This window comes from Typopeltis vanoorti, chromosome 1 (genome assembly GCF_054136105.1).
Source record: "Typopeltis vanoorti isolate ZY-2024b chromosome 1, IOZ_Tvanoo_1.0, whole genome shotgun sequence".
In the NCBI taxonomy this organism is placed as follows: domain Eukaryota; kingdom Metazoa; phylum Arthropoda; class Arachnida; order Uropygi; family Thelyphonidae; genus Typopeltis; species Typopeltis vanoorti.
The window spans coordinates 39,457,821-39,485,227 of record NC_143549.1 but is presented as its reverse complement, the minus strand read 5'-3'; the positions used below and the strand labels follow the sequence as shown (position 1 = coordinate 39,485,227).

Genomic DNA, 27,407 nt, shown 5'->3' with positions numbered 1-27,407 from the left:
AAAAAAAATAATAGCAATTCAGTTCTTTCCTTCCATTATTTTATGTCATTCTTAATTTTAAATAACCTATTCTAGCACTGTTAATGTCCTCTCTCTTTACTGCGTAGATTAGACTTAGTACCTCCCATCGGGGGAAAGTTTTGCCGTAATCGGACGCAATAAAGCATGTAATGATTACTGTCTTTTGAAGTTTTTTTTTTTCTATTTTTCATGTGAATCCCACGAAAATTTCTAAACCTGCAGCAATAATAGAGTGGGAAGCCCACGATTGGATAATCAGAAACTGCATTCTAGAGGCAGTTTCTGATTATCCAATCGTAGGCATTTTTCTAATCACTTTTGTCCTTAAAATAAGCACGGTGGTGGTCGCACACCAGCGATAGAATTCATCTACCACCTAAAGTTATTCATAAACATCCATACTCTGTGAAACGGATTCGAACCCACTTGGTTGCATAGTGGAATGTCTATCGACTCTGTCAATAATCATAAAAAGAAAGAAAATAATGTAAAACTGCAGTTATCTGGAATGTTCTATTATTCATGTTGTTATTTAATAAAAACAAGCCTTCTATTAATAAGAGATCTTAAACAAGATATTATTATTTGACACCTCCAGGGAGTCCAAAGACTCATCGAGGGAGAGTGTGCCAACACCATCGAACGATTGAACCCTTCCAACTACTAACCGCGCTCAAACTTGCTTAGCTTTTTGCCTATCATTAGTAGCAGAGGCTCTACCAATCGACCAACCCTTGCTGGCATATATCTCATATAATTTTGTCGGTAATGGTCTATTGCAGTGTTTCTCAACCTTCAGATATCCGCGTACCCCTTCTTAAATTTTCATTATTACCAAGTACTCTCTAATTAATTAATTAAAAATAAATAAATTAATTAATTACAATTAATTTAAAACATTAAAAAATTAAATATCTATTTTATTTGAATTTATTGTTCATGAAAACAAAAAAATATGATTTATTTTTAATAGAACAAACTTTATAAAGATACTATAAAGTTTTACTTGAAATAATTTATCATCAATGAGAGAAGTGAAATTGCTTATGGTGAGATAAAATTTCGGCAAAATTTGGCTCTATAGTTGTTAATTTCAATCTCAGATGCGGTTCAACATCTATAATGAGATTCCCCTTCTTCGTCTTAATATCAACAAGGGCCGAAAATCCAACTTCGCACAGATATGAACTTGGAAATAGAAAAATGAAACTTAGAACTTTATCTGTTAATTCAGGAAATTCATTCTGTATTTGTAGCCAAAATGATGATAACGTATTCTCTCTGTATTTATTTTTTAGGAAACCATCAGAAGCTAGTTCTAAAAGTTGTTCTTCTTCTATTGACGATAGACCCTTTGGCATAAATTTGTTTTTATTGAAAGGGTATCTTATCCACTCAATATTAATGTCCAATTCAGGGAAATACTTTTCTAGATTCATTTGTAAGCTTTTTAAATGCTGCATGATAGTAATTTTCACATCATCATCAATTTGTTCATTTGAACTTGCGAGCAATTCATGAAGCGATGGAAACGCGTCAAATTCTCCATTACCAACCGCTTTTGCCATAACTTCATTTTTGCCAACGTGGCGTTCACTTTATCTTGGATATGAAATATAGAAATTTCCTTGCCTTGTAAAGATAAATTAAGACTATTTAATACAGTAAATATATCTGCCAGATATGCTAATTGACTGAGCCTTTTCCAATGATGTAAATGCTTTTTCAATTCAAACTTTTCATCAAGAAAAACTTGTAGTTCATTCCGAAGTTCAAAACGAACATCGGTATGGAAAAGAAGTTGTGTATGGTTGTTTCCCATTTCTTTGCAAAGTTAAGAGAAAAGTCTGGCGTTTAGAGGACGGCCTTTAATATAATTTATGATTTTTACAGCTTTATCAAGAACTTTTCTTAGGTCTGTAGCCAAAGCCTCCCTGTGTATGCAGCAGTGTGTCGACTTTGTATTTGGTGCAACAGCTTGAATCCTTGAAACAAGCCCTTTTTTAGATCCGTCCATGGATTTCGCTCCGTCCGTGCTTATTCCAACACAACTTTTCCAATCAAGCTTGTTTTGATGCATAAAGGTATTTATACTGTTGAATATTTCTTCTCCTGTTGTATATTCTGGCAAGGGTTGGCAATATAAAAGGTCGTCATGAATTTTTTGATTTTTTTTTCGTACCTAACGAACACTAGAAGATTTGTAATGTCGGTGAATTCGTTTACCTGCAACGCATAATAACGACTCTTATGTATATTGGATAACAATGTTTGTTTTATATTTTCAGCCATTTCAGTGATTCTTCAATGAACGGTACTATTTGAGAGGCAAATCCGATCAAAAGATCTTTTTGCATTATCTCCGATCATAATTTCTGCTATTATTTTTGCAGGCTTGACCAAAGTTTCACCAATTGTTTCCGCTGCACCACTTTTTGCTATTAATAGCGACACACGATATGAAGCTTCTAAAGCCTTCATGTTTTCACCTCTTGACACGATCGACATCACTTTTTTGATGACGAAACATTACGTTTCTGTTCAAAATGGCGATTTAAATTACATGGTTTCATGCTTTCATTTTTTAAAGTTTCACCGCAAATTACACATAATGGAATAGGTTCCTGTTTATTTCCCGTCCATGAAAATCCACATTTCAAGTAATTTATATCCCACTTACGAAGTTTCCTCATCTTCTTCCTAGTTGGTTCTTTAGAGATGTCAGACGACACACACTTATCAATTTCACTTGATCTAGATACAATATCAACATTTTCTTGTTGCTGACAGCTACTTGTATCTACTATGTTCCTCTCTTTTGCGCATTTTAAAAATCCAGTCTTTAACCAGTCATCAATACTTAAGAATTTGAAAGCTAAAAAAAAAATTACCGTATTTAACGAACAGTCCTTCAACAAATGGCTAGTGAAAGCAGAGCTCGAAACAGACAGCAATGGTAGGCCAGTAGAGATAAAGCAGCTATAAAGACGTTCATATGATTGGTGCGGTATTAACAAAATATCGCGCTAATAATTGACAAAGGCAAGCCGACAGTTCAGTTGAAATGCTAATTCTCTTCAACCGAATTCCTTATATAACATCTGAAACACATTTACTATATTTCTTAGTTTTAACACGTTCACTCAAACAAAACCGTCTGTTGCCGGTGCACCATATAGTTTTGATTGTCTACTATACAGCATTTTATGTGGGAGGGATCATGCGATTCAATAGTTAGTGCTGTTTTTATTCCAGTTGTCTCTAATTGCACTGTTTGTTGAGAAACATATTATGCAGCCTGCAGATGTCTGTGTACCTTATTCAGTGATACAATAGGAACGTTTTACGATCTCAAACTTAAATTTTATTCCATGCGCTAATGATGCATAGCCGAAAATTGCCACGGACCTCCTGAAGACCTTTCCGCGTACTACACTTTGGGAAACACTGGTCTATTGAATCGCATAAGAAAAGTATGCTTCAGAGTGATAGACTGCTTACGTACCGCCTTGCAACTAAAAGTATTCACACCGAGGTGGAAGGAACCCCCCCCACACACACACACACCCGGTAGAGAAACTATAAGTTTCTTCAGAAAATATACCCTAAAACTGGATAATAGCGCATTTGATAAACAGAGGTTTTTTTTTTTTTTCCCCACAACTGATCTCGACTTTTTATCCATTAGCACTTTTCGTTTTGGGGATTGAGAACTAATTTGGCATACCTACAACTACTATGGATGTTGGAAAGAATCTGTGAAATAAATACCTTAACCTATAACACATTATCCTCTAATTAAATTAATTTAATTTTTTAAAAATAAATTAATATTTATAACTATTGAAAAGGCTTTTTTTAATTAAATTTAAAGAAGTTTAAAAGTACACCTTTTATTAATTAAGATAACCTTTTTACATATTATAACTTGCACTTTTTGGAGGTCCACGATTGAATCAATCGACCGTGAGATGCGGTGATTGATTAATTCAATCCAATACCCTTGGAGGGTAACGGATGGCAATGCTGTAGCCAATGAAGTTCTAACTGAGGCTCGGCTATTTGCTGTTACCCTCCTGCCATGATCAGAGCTTTAATAGCTCAATAACACCTTATCCCTACACTGTCCTCTACAGATAACGGGGAATATGAAAAGCATTCTTGCTTCGCCCCTTTAAGCCAGTCCTTATAAGGACTATAAGGATTTCATTATTGATGGAATTGAATCGGCCGTGAGATGCGGTGATTGATTCATTCAATCCAATACCCTTGTAGGGTAATGGATGGCAATGCTGTAACCAATGAAGTTCTAACTGAGGCTTGGCTATTGCTGTTACCCTCCTGCCATGATCAGAGCTTTAATTGCTCAATAACACCTTATCCTACACTGTCCTCTACAGATAACGGGGAAGATGAAAAGCATTCTTGCTTCGCCCCTTTAAGCCAGTCCTTATAAGGACTATAAGGCTTTCATTAAATTGCAATACAGTAATTATTGCAATAAATTATGACTTGTGTTTCACGCTACTATAACTCTGCTAGCACTGATATGAATATGTAACGTTCAGTAAGCTGAGTTACAAAGATATCTATATCTATATCTATATTAGGGGAAAAAATGTCTACATATCTATATTAGAAAAAAAATGATGCAATCTTTACTAATTTTTTAAAAAAAGTTATGGACCTATGGTATTGCTCCTCGGACAAATAAAATATAGCACTAAATTACTAATCTGTAAACAACAGAAAATAAAATTATATCACAGATGTTGTATAAATATTGCTTATTGAGATTTAACATGTGCATATTACAAATACAAGCACTTTATCTTGGACTGCTGGCTACAAAAAATAAAAATAAAAAAAAAGTTCCCACACCTATGTAAAATTTTGGAAACTTGAGTAATATACATAAAAAACAATTCGTAAAGTTAATATCTGAAATTTTATTTAACAAAGTTGTCATTATTTATAGTTTACTTCTTTTTTTTTTTTAACTCTCAACTAAATCAATTTTCCAAATTAAATCACTGGCAGCGTAAAGCTGACAGAAAAGTCTTTTGTATAACCGAAGATTTTTTTTTTTTCCCGATAAGATTTTTATTAGATTTCTACCCAACAAAGAGAGTGGATGAGATAGAACACGTTCCCTAATCTGTCCTCAACATAATCAGCCCTTTTACGTGTAGCCAGATATCTTTATCGTTCGAGTCCTTTGCTTTGTCAGCGGCTCAATTATCTTTGACTTCATCCCAAGACGTGTCTGTGTAGCTAACTCATATCACACCGCATTTCTGTAACGGCCAAGCACGCACTTAGCGAAAACCTCATCGTACGGAGATTCTTAATGTGGTTGCTTACGTCAGCAAAAAAAAAAAAAAAGGAGTTTACCGTGAAAGAGCCCGCAACTAACATTGCTGACACAAGGTAAGCCTCTAGGCACTGCGCACTTGGAGCGCATTTTGCTTATGAATCGCGAGCTAGAGAGTGAGAGGCTATATGTTAATACCAAGCTTTACATAAGGGATAGACAGAAAATAGAAAAAGATTTTTTAAAAAAATGAAGAGGCAAGCAGAACCTGAATTTTTCTTGCGCTTTTAGTTAGTAGAAGTAATTTCATTAGTGCTTACTTAGTACTTTCTTATTTTAACCTTTAACCTTAACGAAATTTATTGTTTCACCTGTGAAACCTTCCCTGCATAAGCAAGTGTAACCTCCTTCGCTCCGTATACAAGTGCCGTTGGGTCCGCAGGGACTGGAATAGCAGAGATTGACTTCGGTGTCGCACTCGTATTTGTGATTCATGCCTGAAAATAAATAAAAATTCTTAAATTATAATATTATACTATGACAACTATTAAAATAAATATTAGATCAAAATGTTTATTTAAAACATTGATTTATTTTAAATATTTACGTAAATATTTATTAAAAATTTATTTATTTGAAAACTTTATTATTAAGGCATTGAAAATAACGTCGCTTATAATTGCAGTTCTGATAATATTAAAAAAAAATCTTAAATTCTTTTTTTCCTAAATAAGATATTCAAATACAATATTCTTATTTTATGATAATTCCACTGATTAAAGGTTGGAAATCTAGAATGCGTGCTGACTATACCCTCGAACAGGAGCTCTGTTTACCTCAATTTAATCAAGTGGATTCAAATATCATGAAGGGAGCCAAAAAATATTTGCTTTGCCCTTTCAACACGAGGATATTTTATTAGTCTCAAACAAAGATATTCTGGAACCTTGATTTCCATATAAATCAGTTAATAAACTAGCGCCTTCCTTACATTTAAAGTTGCCATGCTGATAATTCGAAATTACATGTTCTTGTGTGTTATTAATCTCTATAGTCTTCGTTTTTCTTCAGTTTTTTTTTTTTTTTTTCACTCGTAGTTAGTGTTGGATGTTGACACAAGTTTCTCATGACAGTTTCCAAAGCTACGCATCATATAAATTCCATAAAATAATTATAATGATCGATTATCTTCCCTTGAGGCACGATGTGGCAGTAGTAAATAGTAGAGAGATTATGTGCTATAAGGGATACCATTTGTACGTAATCAAACACCAGGCTCAATACTGCACTATCAGGCAGTACTGAACCTGGTGTAAATGCCCCTGAAGTGGTATCATCATCATTCATGCGGGATATTAGAAAGTTGGTGACAAAGGTTAGAATCTCTGCTGGATCAAACACAGCATTATCCAATTTACTCCCCCCACCCCATAAGCAAAGTGATGATGTTGTTTCGCTAGGCAATGAATGTAATCTACTACCTAGAAATCTATCAATTATCTTGAAACTGTTAATCTGGATTCAAGATTTAAGAAACTTATATTTCTTTATAAGTTTCTTTTACAAATGCGCCCCCCCTCTCTCTCTCTCTAAAAGAAGAGAATTACGTTATGAGTAACTAAATGTAATAAAACTAGAATATTTTAGGAATACGGGTCGTCCAATCGATTGTCTCTTTTATGTACTTGATCGGGTATTAGCACTAAAGATTTAAAACCGATAAAAATAGCGTAAAAATTTAAACAAGTGGACTTTCCAACGAGTTATATGCGCTGAAAAACTACTTTCTTTGAAATATCTTTCAACAAAAAAGTCAAGTTTATAGCGTAGAGTAGATCTGGATGTGCAGGCCCTCGTAAACAACCTTGCCAGTTGAAAGACGGCATTACACTGTCGGAATGAAAGAAGCGTCAAATGTCTATCCAACATGCGAGATATACGAGATGTTTACGATTTTGAAACGCTTACTATATGGCTGAATACAAAAGGAATCCCATCTACATAACATTCCCTGAGTACAATCAATATTGACAGAGTCAATGCTTAAACCCGATTTTTCTTCTGGGATTTGAGAGTTCTCTCTCTACACACATTCTGATTATGATAGTGCTTGTGAATAGTGGAAAGGCTATGAAGGTATTTCCATAATGGAGAAGTAGAGTCGGAAACTCCCATGTGTTCCGACAGGAGATTTCAAGTCTACTGACAAATACTGCCTAATAAATGATAGCAACAAAAGAAAAAGAATAATAAAAAAAAAAAACTCTTTGCACGTGTTTTGCTTTGCCAAGTATACGTCCAAAAGGACAATCCATTTCCGGAAATGCACGTTATAATGGTTATTTGCTAAAAGATGCTCTCTTGATAAAATAGCATGGCTCAGATGGCGAGATACCAATCTAAGGACTCTGGTGTATGAACAACTAATCTGTGTTTGGGATTTCCTACTCCCTCAGCATTCATTTGTGTAATGACTTTGGTAGTTCGCTAATTATTTTGAGTACTGGGTTGTGGTTGTAGTGATGGGCGTAATGTTCGACCCCCCTCCCTTTGCATTTGGCAATAGTTCTGTGTAAACTAATTTTCTGAATGTAATAAACATCCATCATTTGCAGGCTATCTAAAAGTCCCTTTATTAAGCAGATAAAGAGCCTGGATATTGATTTCTATGAAAATAACATAAAACATAATCACTCATAAAATGGCAGGCAACACTTAAAAACGAATAAATAAAAGTGTAGTTCACGTGTTTGAAAAATACATCCTTAATACTGGAGCCAGTTCATATCTCGTATTTATTTATATATTTATACGGCAGAATAGTTTGCATATCAGTTCCATATGAATTCGTAAAAGAGGCTTCAGATCAGGGTAATATTATCGCCGTATATGTTCTGAAAGGTTTATTATTAATTGTAAACCTCCTTTTTGCGTGTGTAATATTTAAAAAAATATAATAATAATAATAAAAACATTTAAAATATACATAATCATAATATAATAACATTTAAAATATACATAATCATAATATAATAACATGCGCATGCAGTACTGTATTACTTTATATATATATATATATATATATATATATATATATATATATATATATATATATATATATATATATATATATATATATATATATATATACACATTAACATTAAAACGCATCTAGTATATGTAGTTATAAAAACATCGAAATATAATAAAATATAGTTATATGAACATATTATATTATAAAAATAAAGAAAAAAATCTGATACATATAGTTATTAACTATTTATATCTGACATTTACGACTTCCCATTACAAAAAAAAAAAAAGCTGTTTTTTTTTTTGTAATGGGAATATATTTTTTTTTTTTGTCTTTGTATGCCATCTTCTTCTTCTTCCTATCATGGAATATAGGCCATGTGGCCTGTTCCGGTCTCATGCCATCTCTTTCTTGGTCTTCCGATTCTTCTTTTTCCACTTAATTTGTATCTGTATAATATTTTTAGTTGTCCATTCGATTTAAATGTTATAGCCATTTTTGTTTATACTGTCTTATGTAGTAATTAATTGGTTTGATTTTTAGGGATTGTAAGATTTCTTCATTTGTTTTGTGGTCCCACTTGGTATATCCAGCTGTTTTTCTGGGGAACTTCATTTCTGCTGTTTGAATTCGTTTTTCGTCTTTCCTTTTCATGGTCCATGTTTCGCTTCCGTATAGTAGAGTTGGTTTTGACAAGACATTATATAGTCTGATTCTCGTGTGTTTTTGTACCAGGGATGGCTTAAATATACTATTTATTATGCCATTTACTTTGACAAAGTTTGATATTTTAGTGTCTATGTCTTTTTCTTCTTCGTATGATAGATCACATCCCAAGTATCTGAAAGTGTTTACTTGTTCTAGTATTGTATTATCTATCACTATTTTACTTCTTATTGGGTTTTCTCCTTTGAATGCCATTATTTTTGTTTTGTCTTTGGATATTGTCCTATTATATTGCTTTGAGATATCATTTAATGATTTTAATGATCTTTGTAAGTCATCTTCTGATGTAGCTAATACTATTTGATCATCTGCAAATAGTAGTGTATCTATCTTCATTTGCGGGGTCATTTGTATACCAAATGGGTTATGCTGTTTCCAGATTGTTAATATTTCATTTATATATATATTGAAAAGCAGAGGTGAGAGAGTACATCCTTGTCGTACTTCTCTTGATATATCTTTCCATTCTGAGGTGTGTTCAAATTTAACTGCTATTTTATTTCCTGTATATATTTCTTGAATAGATTGTAAAAGTTGGTTTGGTATGTTTAAATTGGTTAATATTTTAAACAATTTTTGTCGACTAATTTTGTCAAATGCTTTTTCATAATCAATAAACGCCACATGTGTTTCTTTTTGAAATTCTCTTCTCTTTTCTATTAATAATTTTAAAGTAAAAATTGGATCTATGCAGGATCGGCCTTTTCGGAAGCCATTTTGTTCTTCTAATAATTTGTTTTCTACAATGCTGCTTAGTTTCTCTTTTAATATTCCTGCATATATTATGTATGCCATATAATACAAAATTATATTGCTTGTTGAAATAGTTTCTTTAGATAATTTTGTAAACTTATTTAATATCTTGAAGTAGTGTTACTTCGATTCCTTGAAAGGATTCAACGCTAATTTTTCTTTCATTAATATAATCAATCCTAATAATGGTATAAGAGGACGCAGTCACAGAACTGAAGACGTAAAACCACTTATAAGCAATTCAATTAGTAATATTTGTTGGATTGACAAAGCTCAAGTATCAGTCAAAACAAAATGTATTAAAAAAAAAAAACTTTTTTGCATGTCTTTGGTTATTTTTTGTGGCCTCCGCTAATTCTGACTTAATACAGTATAAAAAATGAAGTGAAAGGCGAACTAATTTGATTTTAATTTGAACACAATTAGCGAATAACGAATATATTATGCATTGAAATGCATAGAAACCTAGCATCTTAGATTTGTATTATTACTTTTAAAAATAGAATGAAGAGAACAATACAAGAACTCGTGATTGCTTCCTAATTCAAATTTCCTTAGAGTTCCCAGGTGAAATCAACAAATGTCAAGCATTCGAAGCAACAATGGAAACCTAATTTGAATTTGATTAGCATATATTCCATTAGAAAGCACAAGAATGATGTTCTGCGTGTTTCAGCTGGGCGTACCATCATTGTTGCGCATTTTATTGTTATTTCTCATTCGCGTGTGTCTGACCATTATAAAGCTGTCTTTAGTTGTTATATACGTTTTATTCTGTAAATATTGTAACCATTATTATGGGGAAAAGAGATGTGCGAGTTATTTATACAGCAAATGACATATACTTGTATAATTAACAAATAAAGATTCACCTATAAATTATTGATGAAAACGAAATCAGAAAAAAATAAATCAGAACAATTGATTTTTAAACTAAGCATTAATACTAAAAACAAATTTAATACATATAACACAGCATGGGGATTTTTTAAATATTTTTATTACATTTCCTACCTGTAAATCCAGCTGGACAACGACAAGCGAACGTGTTGACAGGATAAATTGGACGGAAGAGCAAAGTGTCCGAGGAAATGAAACCAGAGGCGTTACCAAATTTCAGAACAGACAGACATTCTTCGAAATTGACGCACGGTTCTCTCACGCAAAGGTTGTCATCGAAAGGAAGAACCTGTACGATATAAATAGTATTAATATCTTGAAAGTAGGACAAACACAATGGGTGGGTGAGTTATTAACTACTGGTCTCCTAGCAACAAGTTTAAATTGTTATTTATCAGGCGTTATTATGAACCACCATTTTAGGGTGTGACCCGATATCGAAGAGCTTATTCACAAAGCGGCTATTCAGTGAATTGCTAGCTGATGATTTACTATATCAAGAGTGTCTTTTATCACTCATTAGGGCGTGGTCCGATTTGCCCTCCGGAAATTCACTTTTGTTTCCACGAATGAATTTTAAGGCTTCACGATAACAGACGGCTTGCTCGTTAGTACCATGGACATTTTCTTCGGATAGAACAACATTAGCATGTCACTGTCATAATAAATTTTCAGCTTTTTTGTAAGGGGGGGGGGGACGATTCGTAACAATATGTGCGAATCTATATCTGGTAGTTTGTCCGGTTATGGATGCTAACTTATTCAAAGACGTATATAATGCAAAAGTAATAATACTGCAGAAATAATAATAATAATAATAATAATAATAATAATAATAATAATAATAATAATAATAATAATAATAATAATAATAATAATAATAATTCGGATAAATAGCAGTTTTTTATTACACCAATTGTGTATTTGTATTCGTCTATATAGCAATTGTGTTTATTTATTATTTATCAATGCTTAACCCATTTAATCCTTCTTAACACACCAGGAATAATCTTTACTGTTGATTAAAAACGAAAATTTTTTTCCATTTTTTTTTATTAAATAGTACACGCATATAAGAACAAGGTTATCCACTCTCCAGGCTGCGGATTCAATTTCTCTTGGGTATGAATATTTGTCGTTGTCTTTTGGTCGAAGATGAATTTCATCACAAATTTACACATCTATACGACTTAATTGTGCTCAGTTTATAAGCTACATATTATATCCAACTCGGAGATGATTAGTAAGTAGTTGAAAGGGCAATCACTGTGACATGAATGACGTCACTGTACACGGATACTATTGCGCTGTTGCCTAATAAACTGATGATGAAGCTAGCGTTTTATAACAATCACAGCGGGTTATAAGTAGAATAGTTATATTTGAAAGGTAGTTCCTTTTTCGATATATCAAAACCACACACACACACGAGAGTTATGAGCGAAGGTATTGCAGATTTGTCGTCCGTGTGTATAATATATATTAAGGTCGCAATAAATGAAGAGATTTTGGTATTGAAGATTTTTACTAAAATTAAAATGCACGCAGTTCACTTAAATTTAACAGCATGATTAAACGAGGTAGTTTTTGTGATAATTTTCAAACTTTTTTAAAAAAATTTTTCTATTGTTTTCCTTATTTTAATTAGTTGTTGTTTAGAGGTTTCATTTATGGATTGTCAAACGCACTGATCTTCATTTTTTTAGCTTAATAAGCATTGCTATTTCAGATTTAATTGAAACAAAAAAAAATGTTTTTAAATTGAAATCAAATTAAATAATGTCTGAATGGAATGGTTCCTTACAGCCTGGAGTTGGACAATACAGCTTATCCTGAATACTCGTTACCCTTATTTATTTTATTTTATTTATTCAAGCGAAGGTGTGTGAATAAGAGTTCCACATATATCGGCTAAATAGAGTACGGACAATAATAAGAGTTACAAATTGGCTGGCTCCTCTCATTTTAGTGTAACGAAACTCAAATGTATGAAGCTCTTCCATGTCATGCTTACTTCTCCAATCTCAAAATACGTTTTTTTTTTTTTTTAATGTTCTCTACGATCGTCTGATTCCTTCACATTAACGTAATGTTATCCATATGTGTCCGATTGGTAGAGAAAGAGTTATTAGCTTCGCGAATTAATAAAAATAATCTTATAAGATATAATTTTACGAAAAAAATATCTTATAAGGTATCAACATTTTTAGACTATAAAGAAATCCTCAGATTTCTAAGCACATATATTCTATTCAAATGTTGAAATCGAATACCATCCCTTTAATTCCATCCATTATTAACAGAAACTAACACAATGCCCTAATAAACTATGAATAAACTTCTAAAATTCTAAAATATTTATTTATCTATGAATCTATTTCTATTTTTTAAATAATAATTATTTGTAAGGTGTCTAAAATATTTTTTGTCTATAAAACAAATATTCTTCTTATAGATTTTTAGATACACTTATCAAAAATAAAATATAAGATTCCTTATTTTTATTAAGTAAATCAAGTGAGAATATTTTTTATATTTGAAAAATATCAATATATTATAGTTTATAAATATATTTCCACATTATGTCCAAATAATAATCATTGTAATCTTACAATAAATTTTATAAAATGTATTGTTAATTGTTAGTTGTATTAAATAAATTTATTTAAATAAAAGATAATATATATTTAAATAAAAGATATATTTTATTTAAATATATTTAAAAAGATATTTAAATATATATTTCATTTGTAATAATATTAAATATTCGTTATTTAAATATATCAAATAATTATTCTTCTCCAAATTTTGGGATATCCTTTTTATAGATCTCTCCACATTGCGAGCCTTTGGCTAACTATTCTAGATAGACGTTTATTTTATTTTATTTTATTTTATTTTATTTCATTTCATTTTATTATTATTATTTTTTTTAATCAAGAGTCGTCTTTACAGTTTTTCGAGTCTGAAGTTCATAACCATTCGTAAAAAAATATGCTAATACCAAATCAGTACCTTGCTTCTAATATCAAGATTTACTTTACTTCGATTTAGTAAATATATAATGAAACTTTTTTTTAGTCCAGTAAAAAGTTTTAAAGATATATTGAATCTTAATTAAACAATTTATTGTAAAATATAATATTCTTCTAAACTAATTTAAAAACTTTACAAAAATTTAAATATATTTGGAATATAATAAAAATTTGTAAATAAACCATTATATTTTTAAATAAAATGTGCTTGTATATATATAATAGAAGAGTTGTGTTTTGTCATGTTAAATAATGTTACGTAAATATTTCATAGGACTATTGTTTAAAAATAAAATTAAAGTATGAATTGAGATCTGTGAAATGAGATATGCGTTCGTTACTTGGAAATTCGTAATCAGCAGAGTGAAGACTAACTGTATAATTAACTGACATTCAAATTGTAGAGCTGGAATATAACATTGAAGAACGCTTCTCTTGATATTGTATCTGTATGCATTTTTGTTTAGTTTAGTTTTGCTTCTCAGTAGGTGTAATCCTACAATTCGACATTGCTATTCAGACTGCTTTTTGTATGAGTAATGTAAAGAAACGCACTGTTCTTAGCACAGGATAAAAGCATTAAAAAAAAGTTGCGTAAAGAAAGCAATTTTAAAAGAATATCTTATCGCTAATGGAACACTGAAGTATTTGCCGAATTAAAAATATGTCAATGACTTTTGATGTTTTTAATACGTTGACGACTACTAAATATAGAAAATGGAAATAAGTAACTACAATATTAAAAAAAAACAATAAAAAGTTTAATATTTTTTAAAGTTGGTTCTAGAAATACAAATTCCAAGTGTAATTTTTATTCTATTTTATTTATACATATTTTTTTGTTGTTGTTCATTTATTTAGTTTTTGTGCAGCGACTTAAAAATATGTCTTCTTAGTGCCAATATTAAAGAAATTAATGAGAAGTTAAAAGAATGAGTCGTCGGCACCTTAAGAAGTGCTAGAACATGAAAGAGTTCAAAGTGTACAAAACAGTATCACCCATCTAAACGAATCGTTTTTTTATACTATTCTCACTCACAAAATATTGCAGACCCAAGTACGTTTGTACCGTGAGTGGTCGAAGGATATTATTTTATATTGTTATTTTTTTTTATTTATTTTTAACATGGAGCAGAGACCTTGCTCTAAGAGACAGCGTGTTTGCTCTCCAAGTGATTAGTTATGATTATTTGGTATTTGCTTATACTGATTTTAAATGTCAGCTACAAGAATTGCAGTAAACTATTCTCCACAAGTGACATACTGCTAAATTATGGTTCCAAATCTAGAGAACTAGAACTAGCCGACAACTTGGGACTTAGCTAACCAACGTGTATTGGATTACACAATAACAAATATGATAGTGCAGAGTAATGAAATACCATTCCTGCTGGAACGTTGTCCAATTAAACAACACCACACATTCTCTTCGTCCCTCACGAAAACTCGTCAGGAGGAACCAGGACGAACAGCAAACTATGTTAAGTAAAGCGATGTTGGGCAAACATCAAAGTGGAGAATTGGACAACGAGACTTATTTGTGCCCATGATCTAACAAAAGGCCCTACAAGAGAAGAAGTGGAGGACTTTTTCGAGTCACTGATATAAAGCAAAAAGTTTTAATTTATATCTAAACAGCGGAGTAGACAATGACAGTCAGATATGTAGAAATGTTTTAGAAAAATTTGGAGAAAAGCGCAAAGACAGTAATAATGGTAAGTACCTCCTGGATTTCTGTTCAAGATATGGACTAGTCATTACTAACAACGGAGCCGGCTCTACCGATGATGCAAAACGTGCATTTGCACGGGGCGGTAAAATTGGCATAAACTAGACGAAAAATAAGGGGGAAGGGCGGCAAAATATGCTACTGCACGGGGCGAAAAAATTCCTAGGGGAGGCCCTGTCTAACACTATGCTTCAACATAAAGATGTGCACAATTTCAAGTGGAGAGAAGACATAAGAACTAAGAAAAACCTCATTGATTATGTTATAGTTGATAGCGAACTTTTCCCGCTGGTGCAGGATACAAGAGTATGCAGCGGATTTAAAAAAAGAAAAAAGAAGTGATCGTCATTTAGTTTTGAGGTAAATAAAACTGAATATCATATTGAAAAGAAAAATGAGTAATAAAGTTTTAAAATGAATCGAAGCTACGCAGATTTCAGAGGTGAACCTGTAGACTAAAATACATAAACATTATTCAGGAAAACCCGAAAGCATTCGAAAACAGCAAACAAATCTTGGAGAGTGAGTGGCAGATACTGAGCAAAACATTGATTCAGCAAAGAGAAGCATGTGATGAAGTGTCTGCTAAGATTAAATAATCAGAACTCAAGAAGTTAAAGAGATAGTCCAGAAAAACAAGAAATTATTCTGAGACCTGCTACAAATGAGTCCACAGATGTTCAGAGAAAATATCGAGAAAAAATGTAAGAAAGCTAAGATCTTTATAAAAGTAGGTAAACAAAAGTTGTGGTAAAATTTAGATAAGAATATAGAAATAAATATCAAGAAGGTAGAAAAAATGTTCTCGAGGAAATGGGGTGGGGGCTTAGAAAAGAAGACAGGATGTAGAAAGGCAAAGGAAATAGAAATGATAAATGTTACATGAAAAGTGGACATAAATATATGTGATGTTTGAACTAATTACTTTCAAAGACTGCTAAGGAAACCAAAAGTTTATTATTTTGCATTTATAAAATGGCGTAGAAAGTATTCCACAGGAATGCAATGACTTATGGCAGAAACAAAAGGGGATTGAAATGTGAAAACGCAGCTGGAATAGATGATATTCGACTTAAATATGGAGGCGTAAAATTTTTACGATGATTACACTGCATAATTCAGAAAGCCTGGTCAGAAAATCGAATTCTGGATAATTGGTGTAGAGTTCTCATAATTCCTGCCTATAAAGGAGACAAATCTGAATGCGAGAATTACAGAATTTCTTTGCTAAGTGTTCCCGGGAAGATTTATGCAAACATTCTGCAGAGGTGATTAAGAAGATTAGAAGTGAAACTTGGAAAAGAACAAACTTAGTTCAAGTCAAACAGGCGGTAAAGAAAAATAGTAGAGAAATCTTGGGTACATTACAAGGATCTGTATTTAAGTTCTGTGGGTCTGGAAAATGCGTACGACAAGGTACTAAGAGGAAATCTGTTCAAAACTGCATTCTTATTGTCTAAACGGAACATTATACCGACAGTTCAAATACAAACGTAGTCTATATTTGAGTTGTAAATCAGCATTTAAAATTTAGAGAAGTACAGCAAGGTGATTTGTTGTAAAAGTTAGGAAGGCACTTGACATTCTTAGCTGAGGAATATGTGAGCAAAGCTAATCTCAAGTGGTATAGTCCTTTAAACAGACTTTTTAAGGAGAGATAAAATGAATATGTGGTGTAATGTACGAGCTAGTAGAATTTTATTTTATAGCTTGTATCTAACTGCTCAGAAATTTGAACTCCTGTGTCTTGTGCAGCGGCTTTTGTTGATAAATTTTAACAGAGCACTGATTTTTAGTATTTTGATAAATAAGTTAACAAAAAAATCTGAATTAAAATTATAGCATCAGTATAAAATTTATCATTTACATTATAACTACAAAACCTAAATACTAAACAATATAGTTGAACACCCTTTTTAATATAAATAAACTATTCATATAAATGGTATGTTATTTTATCAATCGGATAGGAAGGAGGGAATCAATCTACCGTGAGATGCGGTGATTGATTCATTCAATCCAATACCCTTGGAGGGTAACGGATGGCAATGCTGTAGCCAATGAAGTTCTAACTGAGGTTCGGCTGTTGCTCTTATCCCCTTGGGCGACGAGTTTTTGAGTTCGCTCTCTTAGGGTTTTTGCCTTAAGGGAGCACTTTGAGTCTCCGGGGAAGGTGTTCTCTGGCACGGCCCGCTGAGGGGCTTTGTCGGTGAATTATTTTCCTCGGAATATGAGCGGTTCTGCTCGGTAATCGAGTTTCACTGAGTAGAACCAACGCTGAGATTTGGACGGTCTTTCGCCCACGAATGAGTGGCCTAGAGATCGTCCATATTTTTGAGATTGAACCTTTACTTACATAGTCGATTGATTCATTCAACCCAATACCCTTGGAGGGTAATGGGTGGCAATTCTGTAGCCAATGAAGTTCTAACTGAGGCTCAGCTCTTGCTGTTATCTTCTTGCCATGATCAGAGCTTCAATTGCTCAATAACACCTTATCCATACACTGTCCTCTACAGATAACGGGGAAGATGAAAAGCATTCTTGCTTCGCCCCTTTAAGCCAGTCCTTATAAGGATAAGGATCAATCGGATATTGGCTAGGTACAGCGAATTCCTAGTTGTGAATTTCATTCATCTTCTTTTATTTTGTCTAAATTCAAATATCGAAAACGGAAGATCTATGATTAGCAAATCTTGATTATAATCAACTGCTCACATTATTCAGAAAGATGGGCTTGGAGCTCAAATCAAGATGGCCAGGCATTGCCGACTCAACTTACAGCCCTACTGACATTGATTTTGATAGGACACAGTACTACCTACAGGACCAACATTCGGATTCTGAAGAGAAATCTGAAGAATTTCAAATAGTGAGTAGAAATAAAGAAGGAAGATCATTGATGCCAATGAACCTGTTGCACCAATGGACGCATTCCTCCACTTGCCCTCAGATCTAAGGAGAAATGGCCAGCATTAACCCGTATCATGAAAAACAATCACATCAAATTTACTAATGCAAAAAATATGAGGAAAGTGTCTGCATTCAACCGGAATCAATAACAGACTACCGAAGATTAACAAAACTATTAGATGATTTATTGATTCCTTATCACATATTTGCCCTTAAAAGTGACAAAAAAGTGAAAGTCATAATAAGAGGAACTGTCAGTCCATAACTGCCGAAGAAGTGACAACAAATTTGAGAAACGAGGCTTTGAACCCATAAAAGTATCCAGAATACACAGGGAAGACAAACGTCCTATGCCGCTAGTTCTACTAGAACTAGTGGCATCGGACGCTAGTTCTGGTAGAAACTGATCAAGACAAACATGAAATATATAATGTAAAAACAGTTTGCGATCTTCTGATCAAAATAGCATCACTACATAGAAAAGCATCATCCGGTCAATGCCACCGATATCAGAAATAGGAACACGTGCAGAGCCGCTGCAAAGCAGAATTCTGCTGCCTAAAGTGTGGAGATAAACATCCCACGGCTTCTTGTGAAAAGCCTCTTACAACACCAAGCAAAGTGTGTCAATTGTGACGGTCCTCATCCAGCTAATTATAAACGTTGAGCTCAATACCCAATTAATCAAAAGATAGCAAAAAAGGCCAGCAACTCTAGTCCTCTAACTGTACCAAATAAACCAATACCATCTTTATCTCAATCAGGAACTTCCTCATCAATCCACACAAATAAATCTTATGCTGATGTGGTATCTATGAAACCAGTTTCCACTGATCTTCACCTGTCATCTAATCCCAGTAAGTCTGCTATGATAACAGCCGCCCTAAGTGAAATGCTGATGGAATTTAGTAAAACTAACCCTATTCAAGATTTGACGAAGTTTTATGAAAAACTTTGTTTTTCAATATGCGCCGCAAATTCCAATATGCAGCGGATATTGGAATTTGCCGATATGTAGTTAATTGTGGATAGATGGTCTTTATAAGTAGTACGATTTGTTTCGTGATACTCACTTGCACCTATCCGACAAACCAAGACTCAAAAATTATTATTTTTTTAGATATGATAGAACTGACGCCAAAGGTGGAGGTACGGCCATTTTCATTAAAAGACATCTAAATTTTAATCAAATTAAAATTCCTTCATCCACAGCCTTGGAAGTTACCGGTCTACAAATTCATACAGCCAATACAAGCAGTCTCAAAATTTATTCCATGTACAACTCTCCAAACAAACAAACAAACAGATTTCTACTTCGAATCTCTCACAATTACTGGATAGATGAAAAAGCAGAAGCCTTCGCAGAGAGTCTTGAACTACAGTTAAGCCCTCCCCCCCAACTACACATTTGCAGACTTATCATTCATTTTCAAAGTGCATCGCCAGGTACGTCGCGTTCTGAACCGCCGTATCCATCAAATGAATATCCGTCCAATCACTGCAGCTGAAGTCCGCGGAATCGACAAAGAACTCAATAATAAAAAGGCTCTTGGTCCTGATGGAATCAAAACAAAGTTATTAATAGTTGCCATCACAAAATGCAATGTTGAGGCAGCTGCTTTCCAATTAGATGGAAAAAAACTAATATAATTTTAATTTCCAAGCCAGGAAAAGATCTGAAATTTCTTCAAAACTACCGACCTATTAGCCTCCTTTCCTGTCTCGGAAAGCTATCAGAAAAAAATATTCTAACAAGATTACAAGAAGTATCCAACAATAGTAACACCATACCGGATGATCAGTTTGGATTCCGACCAAACCACTGAACAGCAGGTACAGAAGATCGTGGAACATATCGCAAACGGGAGCAATAAAATGGTGCCATTTTCCTGACATAGCCAAAGCATTTGATGAAATATGACATAACGGCATCCTTTATAAGCTAATAACAACAAAATTTCCAATTCGTTTCATTCTACTAATCAGATCTTATCTAAAAATAGAAAATACAAAGTTAAAATACAAGGCCTTAGATCCTCTGCACACAAATTACAGCAGGTGTCACACAAACCCCTTACTATCTCCATTATTAATCTCTATTTATATGGCTGACATTCCTCGTACGAATTCCACCACATCCGCTTATTATGCAGACGACGCAGCCATTTTTACCAGATCACTGAGCCCGAAACTAATAACTAAGAACCTACAAAATGGATCTAATGATCTTGAACTATGGTTTAGAAAATTGAGAATTGACTTAACGCTGAAAAAAGTGTGGAGATTCTATTTATAAGAAAGAAAATATCACCTTATAGCTCAGTAAGCATATTTGACACTACCATCCCATAGAAAACAGAAGCCAAATATCTGGGAATTCAAATTGAGCAAAGACTACGTGTTGAACCCTATATATCTTATATTTATTCCAAATCAAATAAAGTAATTGCTCAACTATACCCATTGAACAACAGTCCAAGCTGTTTAAGTATAGATAATAAATTACTTATTTACAAATCAATTATCAAACCAATAATGACATGTGATCACCGGCCTGGAGCCATACATCACCTTCCAACATCAAAAAACTTCAAATTATCCAAAACAAATGCCTCGCATGATATCTGATAATAACTGGTTCGTTAGAAATTCACAATTCCATAAAGAAGCCAACATTCAAGATATTTTTACTTTTCTTCAGCATACCACTCTCTAAAATACTTTTCTCAAGTAGCTACCCATCTAAATCAATTAATAAGATTAGCAGTCAACTATAATGAACGTGATCTTGTGAATCACAAACGTCCTAAAGCAATCCTACTGAACCAGACCTAATCGCTAGCATCACTGCTCGCATTGAGCGAACTATATGCTCAATAAATGCCCCATCAGATTAATCTGCATGATTAAGGGAGTGAAAAAAAAACAAGGGCTTGATCTCCATCATATCAGTTTAATCAAAAAGTGAATTATATTGGTTATTTTTTTTTTTAATATTTTATTGTATTGGTTAAAAAAAAAAAAAAAAAAAAAAAAAACGAACGAATATGGAACTCGTTAATATCCAATAGATTTTTAGCACGTGGTACCTGCTAATTGTTGCTATAGAAAAATAGAACTATATAGAACTATTGTTTGGGCATCTATAACTAAATAATGCATATCGATGTCACATGTATTTATGAATTTCATACCTAATCATTGAACTTATAGAAACTGTTTATATAAAATAATATATACGCTCACAGTACTTAACTAAAGCAATATTTGTAATATATACTTATTAAAAAAAACATAATTTGAAACAAAGAAAGAAAACAAAAGAAATGCATATAATATATCACTATATATTATTAATAAATAATTAATATTTAAAAAAATGAAATGTTGCTAATATCCAATTATTTTAACTTTTTCTGTCATAAATAAATTTGTATATATATTTTCAAAATAAATAAATAAATAAATAAATAAATAAAGATTTTAGGGATGGGACAATTTATCAATCACTTTGCAAAACTTGCATTTTAGGATTTTTGAAATTTGTTAGAATGACAAATATATAATCAATGACTGATTTTTGAAATTTGCTAGTGATTGTAAGAACGAACTATACAGTCATTTGATTTAGAGATAATAAAGAACTGTATTAACGAAACAAATATAAAAGTAATTTAACTTTTAAACAACTAAGAATTTATGAGGAAGTATGTGAACTTTGCTGCTAACTTTAATGTGTGCGTGCGCGCATTATTTCTCTTTTGTTTTCTCACTTTTTATGTGTTCTTTAATGGCAATTGCTGTTTGCCCAGTTTCAATTTCGAAAAGAACTAATTACACAGATGGCAAGATCCATGAGGTGGAGAGAGAGAGAGAGAAAAAAAATGTTGATTTTCGGTCCTCAAGAGGGTGAATGAGAAAGCTCTTCTTAAAGAGATCAGGGTTTCAAATTTTGTATCCAACTCCACTTTTCGCGGTTGTTCGATGCCTTCCTTTGCATGGATACACAAACTTAGAGCAATTAAAATCTTAATTAAACAAGAAGTTGTCTGTATGTGAAGAAAAGAAGTGTTTGCATTCTGACTCAGAGCGAAAATGTATTATTCATGGCTACCATTTAAGGAAATTGCACAAGTGACAAGAATAATTACTGCAAACAGCTGCACCATTTGTGTTTAGAGCTTAACACTTGAGTACCATCGTTTTTTGTTTGTTTTTTTTTGAAGAAAAATAAGGGACCAAATCCCTTACGAAATAAGGTTATCTGTTTAAGATTACGAAATAACATTAAATGTTAACATTAAGAGGCCTGACTTGATGTAAAACTGGTTCTTTCTGAATCAGACTAGATGGACGGCAAAGTCTGGGAGGGAAGAAATTAAAAAAAAAAAAATAGCATGCTATCAGAAATAAAATTCAGACACGTTTCTCGGCATTTAATCAATCATTCGCCCTCTCAGCTGTGACAGGTTTTTTATAGCGTAGACTGGTGAGCAAGTATAATTCTAAAAACATTTTACGTTAAAAGTGTCAATTTTAAGAAAATTTTACATTAAAAGAATTATATAATATCTGTTAAATAATAAAATATGAAATAACAAAAATAAAATATTTATAAATAATTTAAAATAACTTAATTAAATAAAATATTACATTAGACACCTTCACTTATTTTTTATAAAATATTATTATACATAAAACTTAAATAAATAGTCCATTTTATCTTTGTATTAAACTTAAGTAAATTGTCCATTTTTTTTGTCTTTGTATGAGCCTCAAAATCTACAAACATTTACTTGAATTGTGAAATGAATAAATAAACTTCCTAATAAGGAAAGGTTTTGTGTGTTCGTAAAATAAATATTTCGTGCACATTTATCTTGTAGAAATAATTATAAAATAAAATAATAACATATTAATAAATCAGTAAATGCATTTTTATTCACAAAAAGGAATAAGCGAGTTTCTTTAGCCCTAATAATATTTAGAAATCTCTAGCTATCTGTGATTTACAAGACATCAAGGAGAGACACAGACAAATGTTCCCATCTCGTGATTTTAAACGTTGGAATTCAATGGTCCGAGTTTTTAAGCGAAAGAAACCCTATCTTACCCTCTGGCAAAAATAGGCTATTTCGGGGGAGGGGGGGAGGGACGATCTTTAGTTTAGGCAGGGTATTAGAAACTTGCCAATAAGGCTATACCACGCATTAAAAATTAGTTAATTAAAATAAAGTAACATTTATTACAAAACAATCTGAAATACTAAATGTGTTGTTACGTTCATTCTATTATTGCTTGATAGCAGCAGCTATTAAAGAGAATTTTAGATAAATTTCACTCAAGTAGAAACTAAATGTAAATGAACATGAAAATAGATTTGGCAATTTTTTAAATAAAATGCTCTGATTTTGTTTTTTCAGCTTATGCATTAAGTAAGTTAATAGAATTTGCATTGCTATACCTGCACATTGGTCAGCCGTGCTAAGATCGCTCTGTTCAGATACACTCTCTCCTGGAGATACTGAGGACTGTAAAATGCTTCAGAATCAGTACTGTCGCTTCTACGAGCTGAAAAACTGACATTTAATATTTTGGCATCCACATCAGTATCGTCCTATAATGAAGAAAACAATAAGGATTCTTATACATCGAAATATATACAAAATTTATACTTTTTTCTTTCTAAAAAAAAGTATTTCTGCTTATTATTTAATTTACAGCATCTTAAATCTGAAACCTTGGTCGAAATCGTAGTATTTACGTCCTCGTCAAAAGACTCTTTCATAATTTCTTAAAAATCATGTAATGTTTGGAAGAATATTAAACTTTATCCAAGTGATAAAGTATAGAGCTTACTTCACCTTTTCCAGGAGTTGCCTTAGTGGTGCACCACTTATAAGATATATTAATCCGCCCACTTACCACGGAAAAATAAATAAATAAATAAAATAATAATAATAATAAATATTTTACAGACTTTTATTAGTATCATTTAGGGGAAACATAGAAAAAATCAAAAATAAAATATTTATATATAATATTATTATTTAAGAAAGAAGATGGTAGCTAATATTTATGTTTAAAGAGATATGTTTTACTCTAAAGCTGTAATAAAAATAAAGTAAGTATTAAGAGTCTTTTTGTTGTTAACTATAAATATTAATTATAAATTGATGCCCAAGACAAAGGTTACATTTGACAGAAAAGTTGACTATATGTTTGTTTGTTTTTGTTTTTTTTTTTCGTCTAGTTTGAGGAGGGTTTGAAACGTTTTTGCAATTTTAATATCGAAATACTTGGAATGGTTTCTGATGAAACAGATCGAGTAAATGCGGGAGTGCGAGCTGCAAAATATTTCTATATATGCGGAAAGTTTTTCCTTCTTTCCTAACTTTCATGTCTCCTGCAGTAAAACCATCTGTCTTTTATTCCATAGGTTCAGAACTTTCATCAATTTTCAATTTTTCAGCCCAGTCCGCTGTATAAGCCCCTATGAATTTTATGCGGGGCAGCTTGGTAGAGAAGGTTGCCAAGTATAAAGTATGCATGCCACGCTTTTTTGCGCACGGCACGTACCTCGCCTACTGCAAGAAGAATGGTTTGTTTGTTAAGAAGCAAAGTTTTAAAAAAATAATAACAAAATCAATATGTTTCCTCTCATTATTATTCTGGTGAAGGAATGGCTCCAAGAAAATCACTTTTAGAAAACTTGGACAGTTGGAAAGACTTTAAAACTATCCTTCGAACATGCCGTTTTGTAATGTTTTGCTTGATGTACAGAAGATGAGAAACACAAATCAACTTAACGTGTATAAACATATTTATACAGATTCTTCTTCAGGTGACGTTTACCGTATGCGAAAAATCTCTCACTCGAGGTGACTTTAGTTGTTAGTTTCTGTTCTCGAGAAAATTAGAAGAGCGAAGGTAGAATATACAGAAACAACACGCTCTTAGATTGGTGCATAAATCAAACACCAAGAAAAGCACAATTAAAATTCACTATACATTTTCTGTTTTTTTTTTTATGTTTTTTTTTTATGTTGTGGTTGTTTCTGACTGTTGGCAAAGTGCCAAGAAGTGGTTGTGGCTGCTTAAAATGAGTTGCAAGGTAAGACGAGGGAAAAAGTTAATGACTTATATTGTGGTAGAAAATGATATCTATAATGCGTTCCTTTGAAATCTGCTGCATCCATTCGAAATGTCCATTATGGAAATTAAAAGTTCTGTTTATCGATCATCGACTTAAGTCTCTTTCGCTTGAAATAAGAACTTTAACACAGATGTACACTCAACTTTATTAATGATTTAATAGTCCCTAATGGATGCTATTATCTTTACGTCATCAGAATTTGATCTTTCGAGAATTCGGTCGGATAACGTATTGGGATGGTAGAGTAAGTCGGTGACTTCTTCGTTATTATTATTATTAAAACCCACACGAAAAAAAAAAAAAAAAAAACGTTGTATTTCACTACCTTGATACGAACTGTGTTCTAGAATATATAGTATAATAAATATAAGGTTGGCACAAATATACTTTTAAAGGTTAATGTTTACAATTAATAATGATCACATTGTGCAAAATTTTCGATAAAGAAACATAAAGACTCCAGTCCAAGTTTGGGCGATTTATTTACATTGAGACGATCAGATGATTCTTTTACCATGTTTTTTCCTTGTCAAAAATATGGGAAAGGTCTAATCCTTATTAATTGTAAGCGGTATTTTTTCCAATTACATGCATCAATATCAACGTCAATATTTAGGGCACCATGCCATTCTAGCACACGGCTCATATCTCGTTTGCAAAATCCATTGTTGTTATTCTTTTTTTTTTTTTTTAATGTTTTGCTTGATGGACACAATAAACTTTTTGTGCCCAAGTGTTCATTTCATATAATTACTAATATCATGAATCGGATTTAACTTCGATGATCTAACTTTAAATAGCCATATAAACTATAATAATAATAATAATAATAATAATAATAATAATAATAATAATAATAATAACTTTCTGATAATACCAGCACGCTATGAAGATTAAAATACACAGCTAATGTGAAAACATTTTAAAATGCACCATTTTGTATGTGACTTTGTATGTATTACAAATACCACAGGTTTACAACTATAGTATTAGTTCCGCGGGTAGGCTAAAGAGTTTTTCAATTTTTATCTAATCCAGAAAGTAAACAAAGAATTTTCTCAAACCTCCAATAAATGAGAGGGAGGTCTTACGCTAGGCGGTGCAATTCATGTACCGCCTAAAAACATTCGCAAAAATAATATAATATGACCACAGTGGGATGTGAACCTAAAACCAGTATTCTTATTTTATTTAACTGCATATTTTTATATTTATATATTCTCAGAAAACACACTGTAAAAATACATTATCAGCTGAAGCAAAAATACCAAACTTTTCAGTACCTCAAAACAGTCCATAAAAGGACTGGCTAGACGGACGAAGCAAGAATGCTTTTCATATTCCCCGTTATCTGAAGAGGACAGTGAAGGATAGGGTGTTATTGTCTACTGGGCTATACAAAGCTCTGATCATGGCAGGAGGGTAACAGCAACAGCCGAGCCTCAGTTAGAACTTCATTGGCTACGGCATTGCCATAGCCAATGAAGTTCATTATCCTCCCATTCATTATCCTCCCAGGATACCCATTTTAGTCGCCTCGTACGATATGCATGAGCTACATTGAGGCTATTCTTATCCCAGCCACCACACGGGAAATCTCAAAACAGCCTTATAAGTCCTTACAAGGACTGGCTTAAAGGGGCGAAGCAAGAATGCTTTTCATCTTCCCCGTTATCTTTAGAGGACAGTGTAGGGATAAGGTATTTTAAATTGAGCTATTAAAGCTCTGATCATGGCAGGAGGGTAACAGCAATAGACAAGCATCAGTTAGAACTTCATTGTCTACGGCATTGCCATCCGTTACCCTCCAAGGATATTAATTAATC

At 32.5% G+C, this 27,407-nt stretch overlaps 1 protein-coding gene across 1 annotated transcript in view; it reads right to left on the bottom strand.

Annotated features, from left to right (window-relative positions):
- stan (Protocadherin-like wing polarity protein stan) overlaps positions 1–27,407 on the bottom strand; it is a 777,611-nt gene that overhangs the window by 588,807 nt on the left and 161,397 nt on the right. The window contains exons 3-5 of the mRNA XM_090397383.1: positions 23,890–24,042; positions 10,863–11,037; positions 5,707–5,832 (exon numbers count right to left, since the gene is read on the bottom strand). Coding sequence (XP_090253509.1) covers positions 5,707–5,832; positions 10,863–11,037; positions 23,890–24,042 — 454 coding nt within the window. The remainder of the gene's footprint in view (positions 1–5,706; positions 5,833–10,862; positions 11,038–23,889; positions 24,043–27,407) is intronic.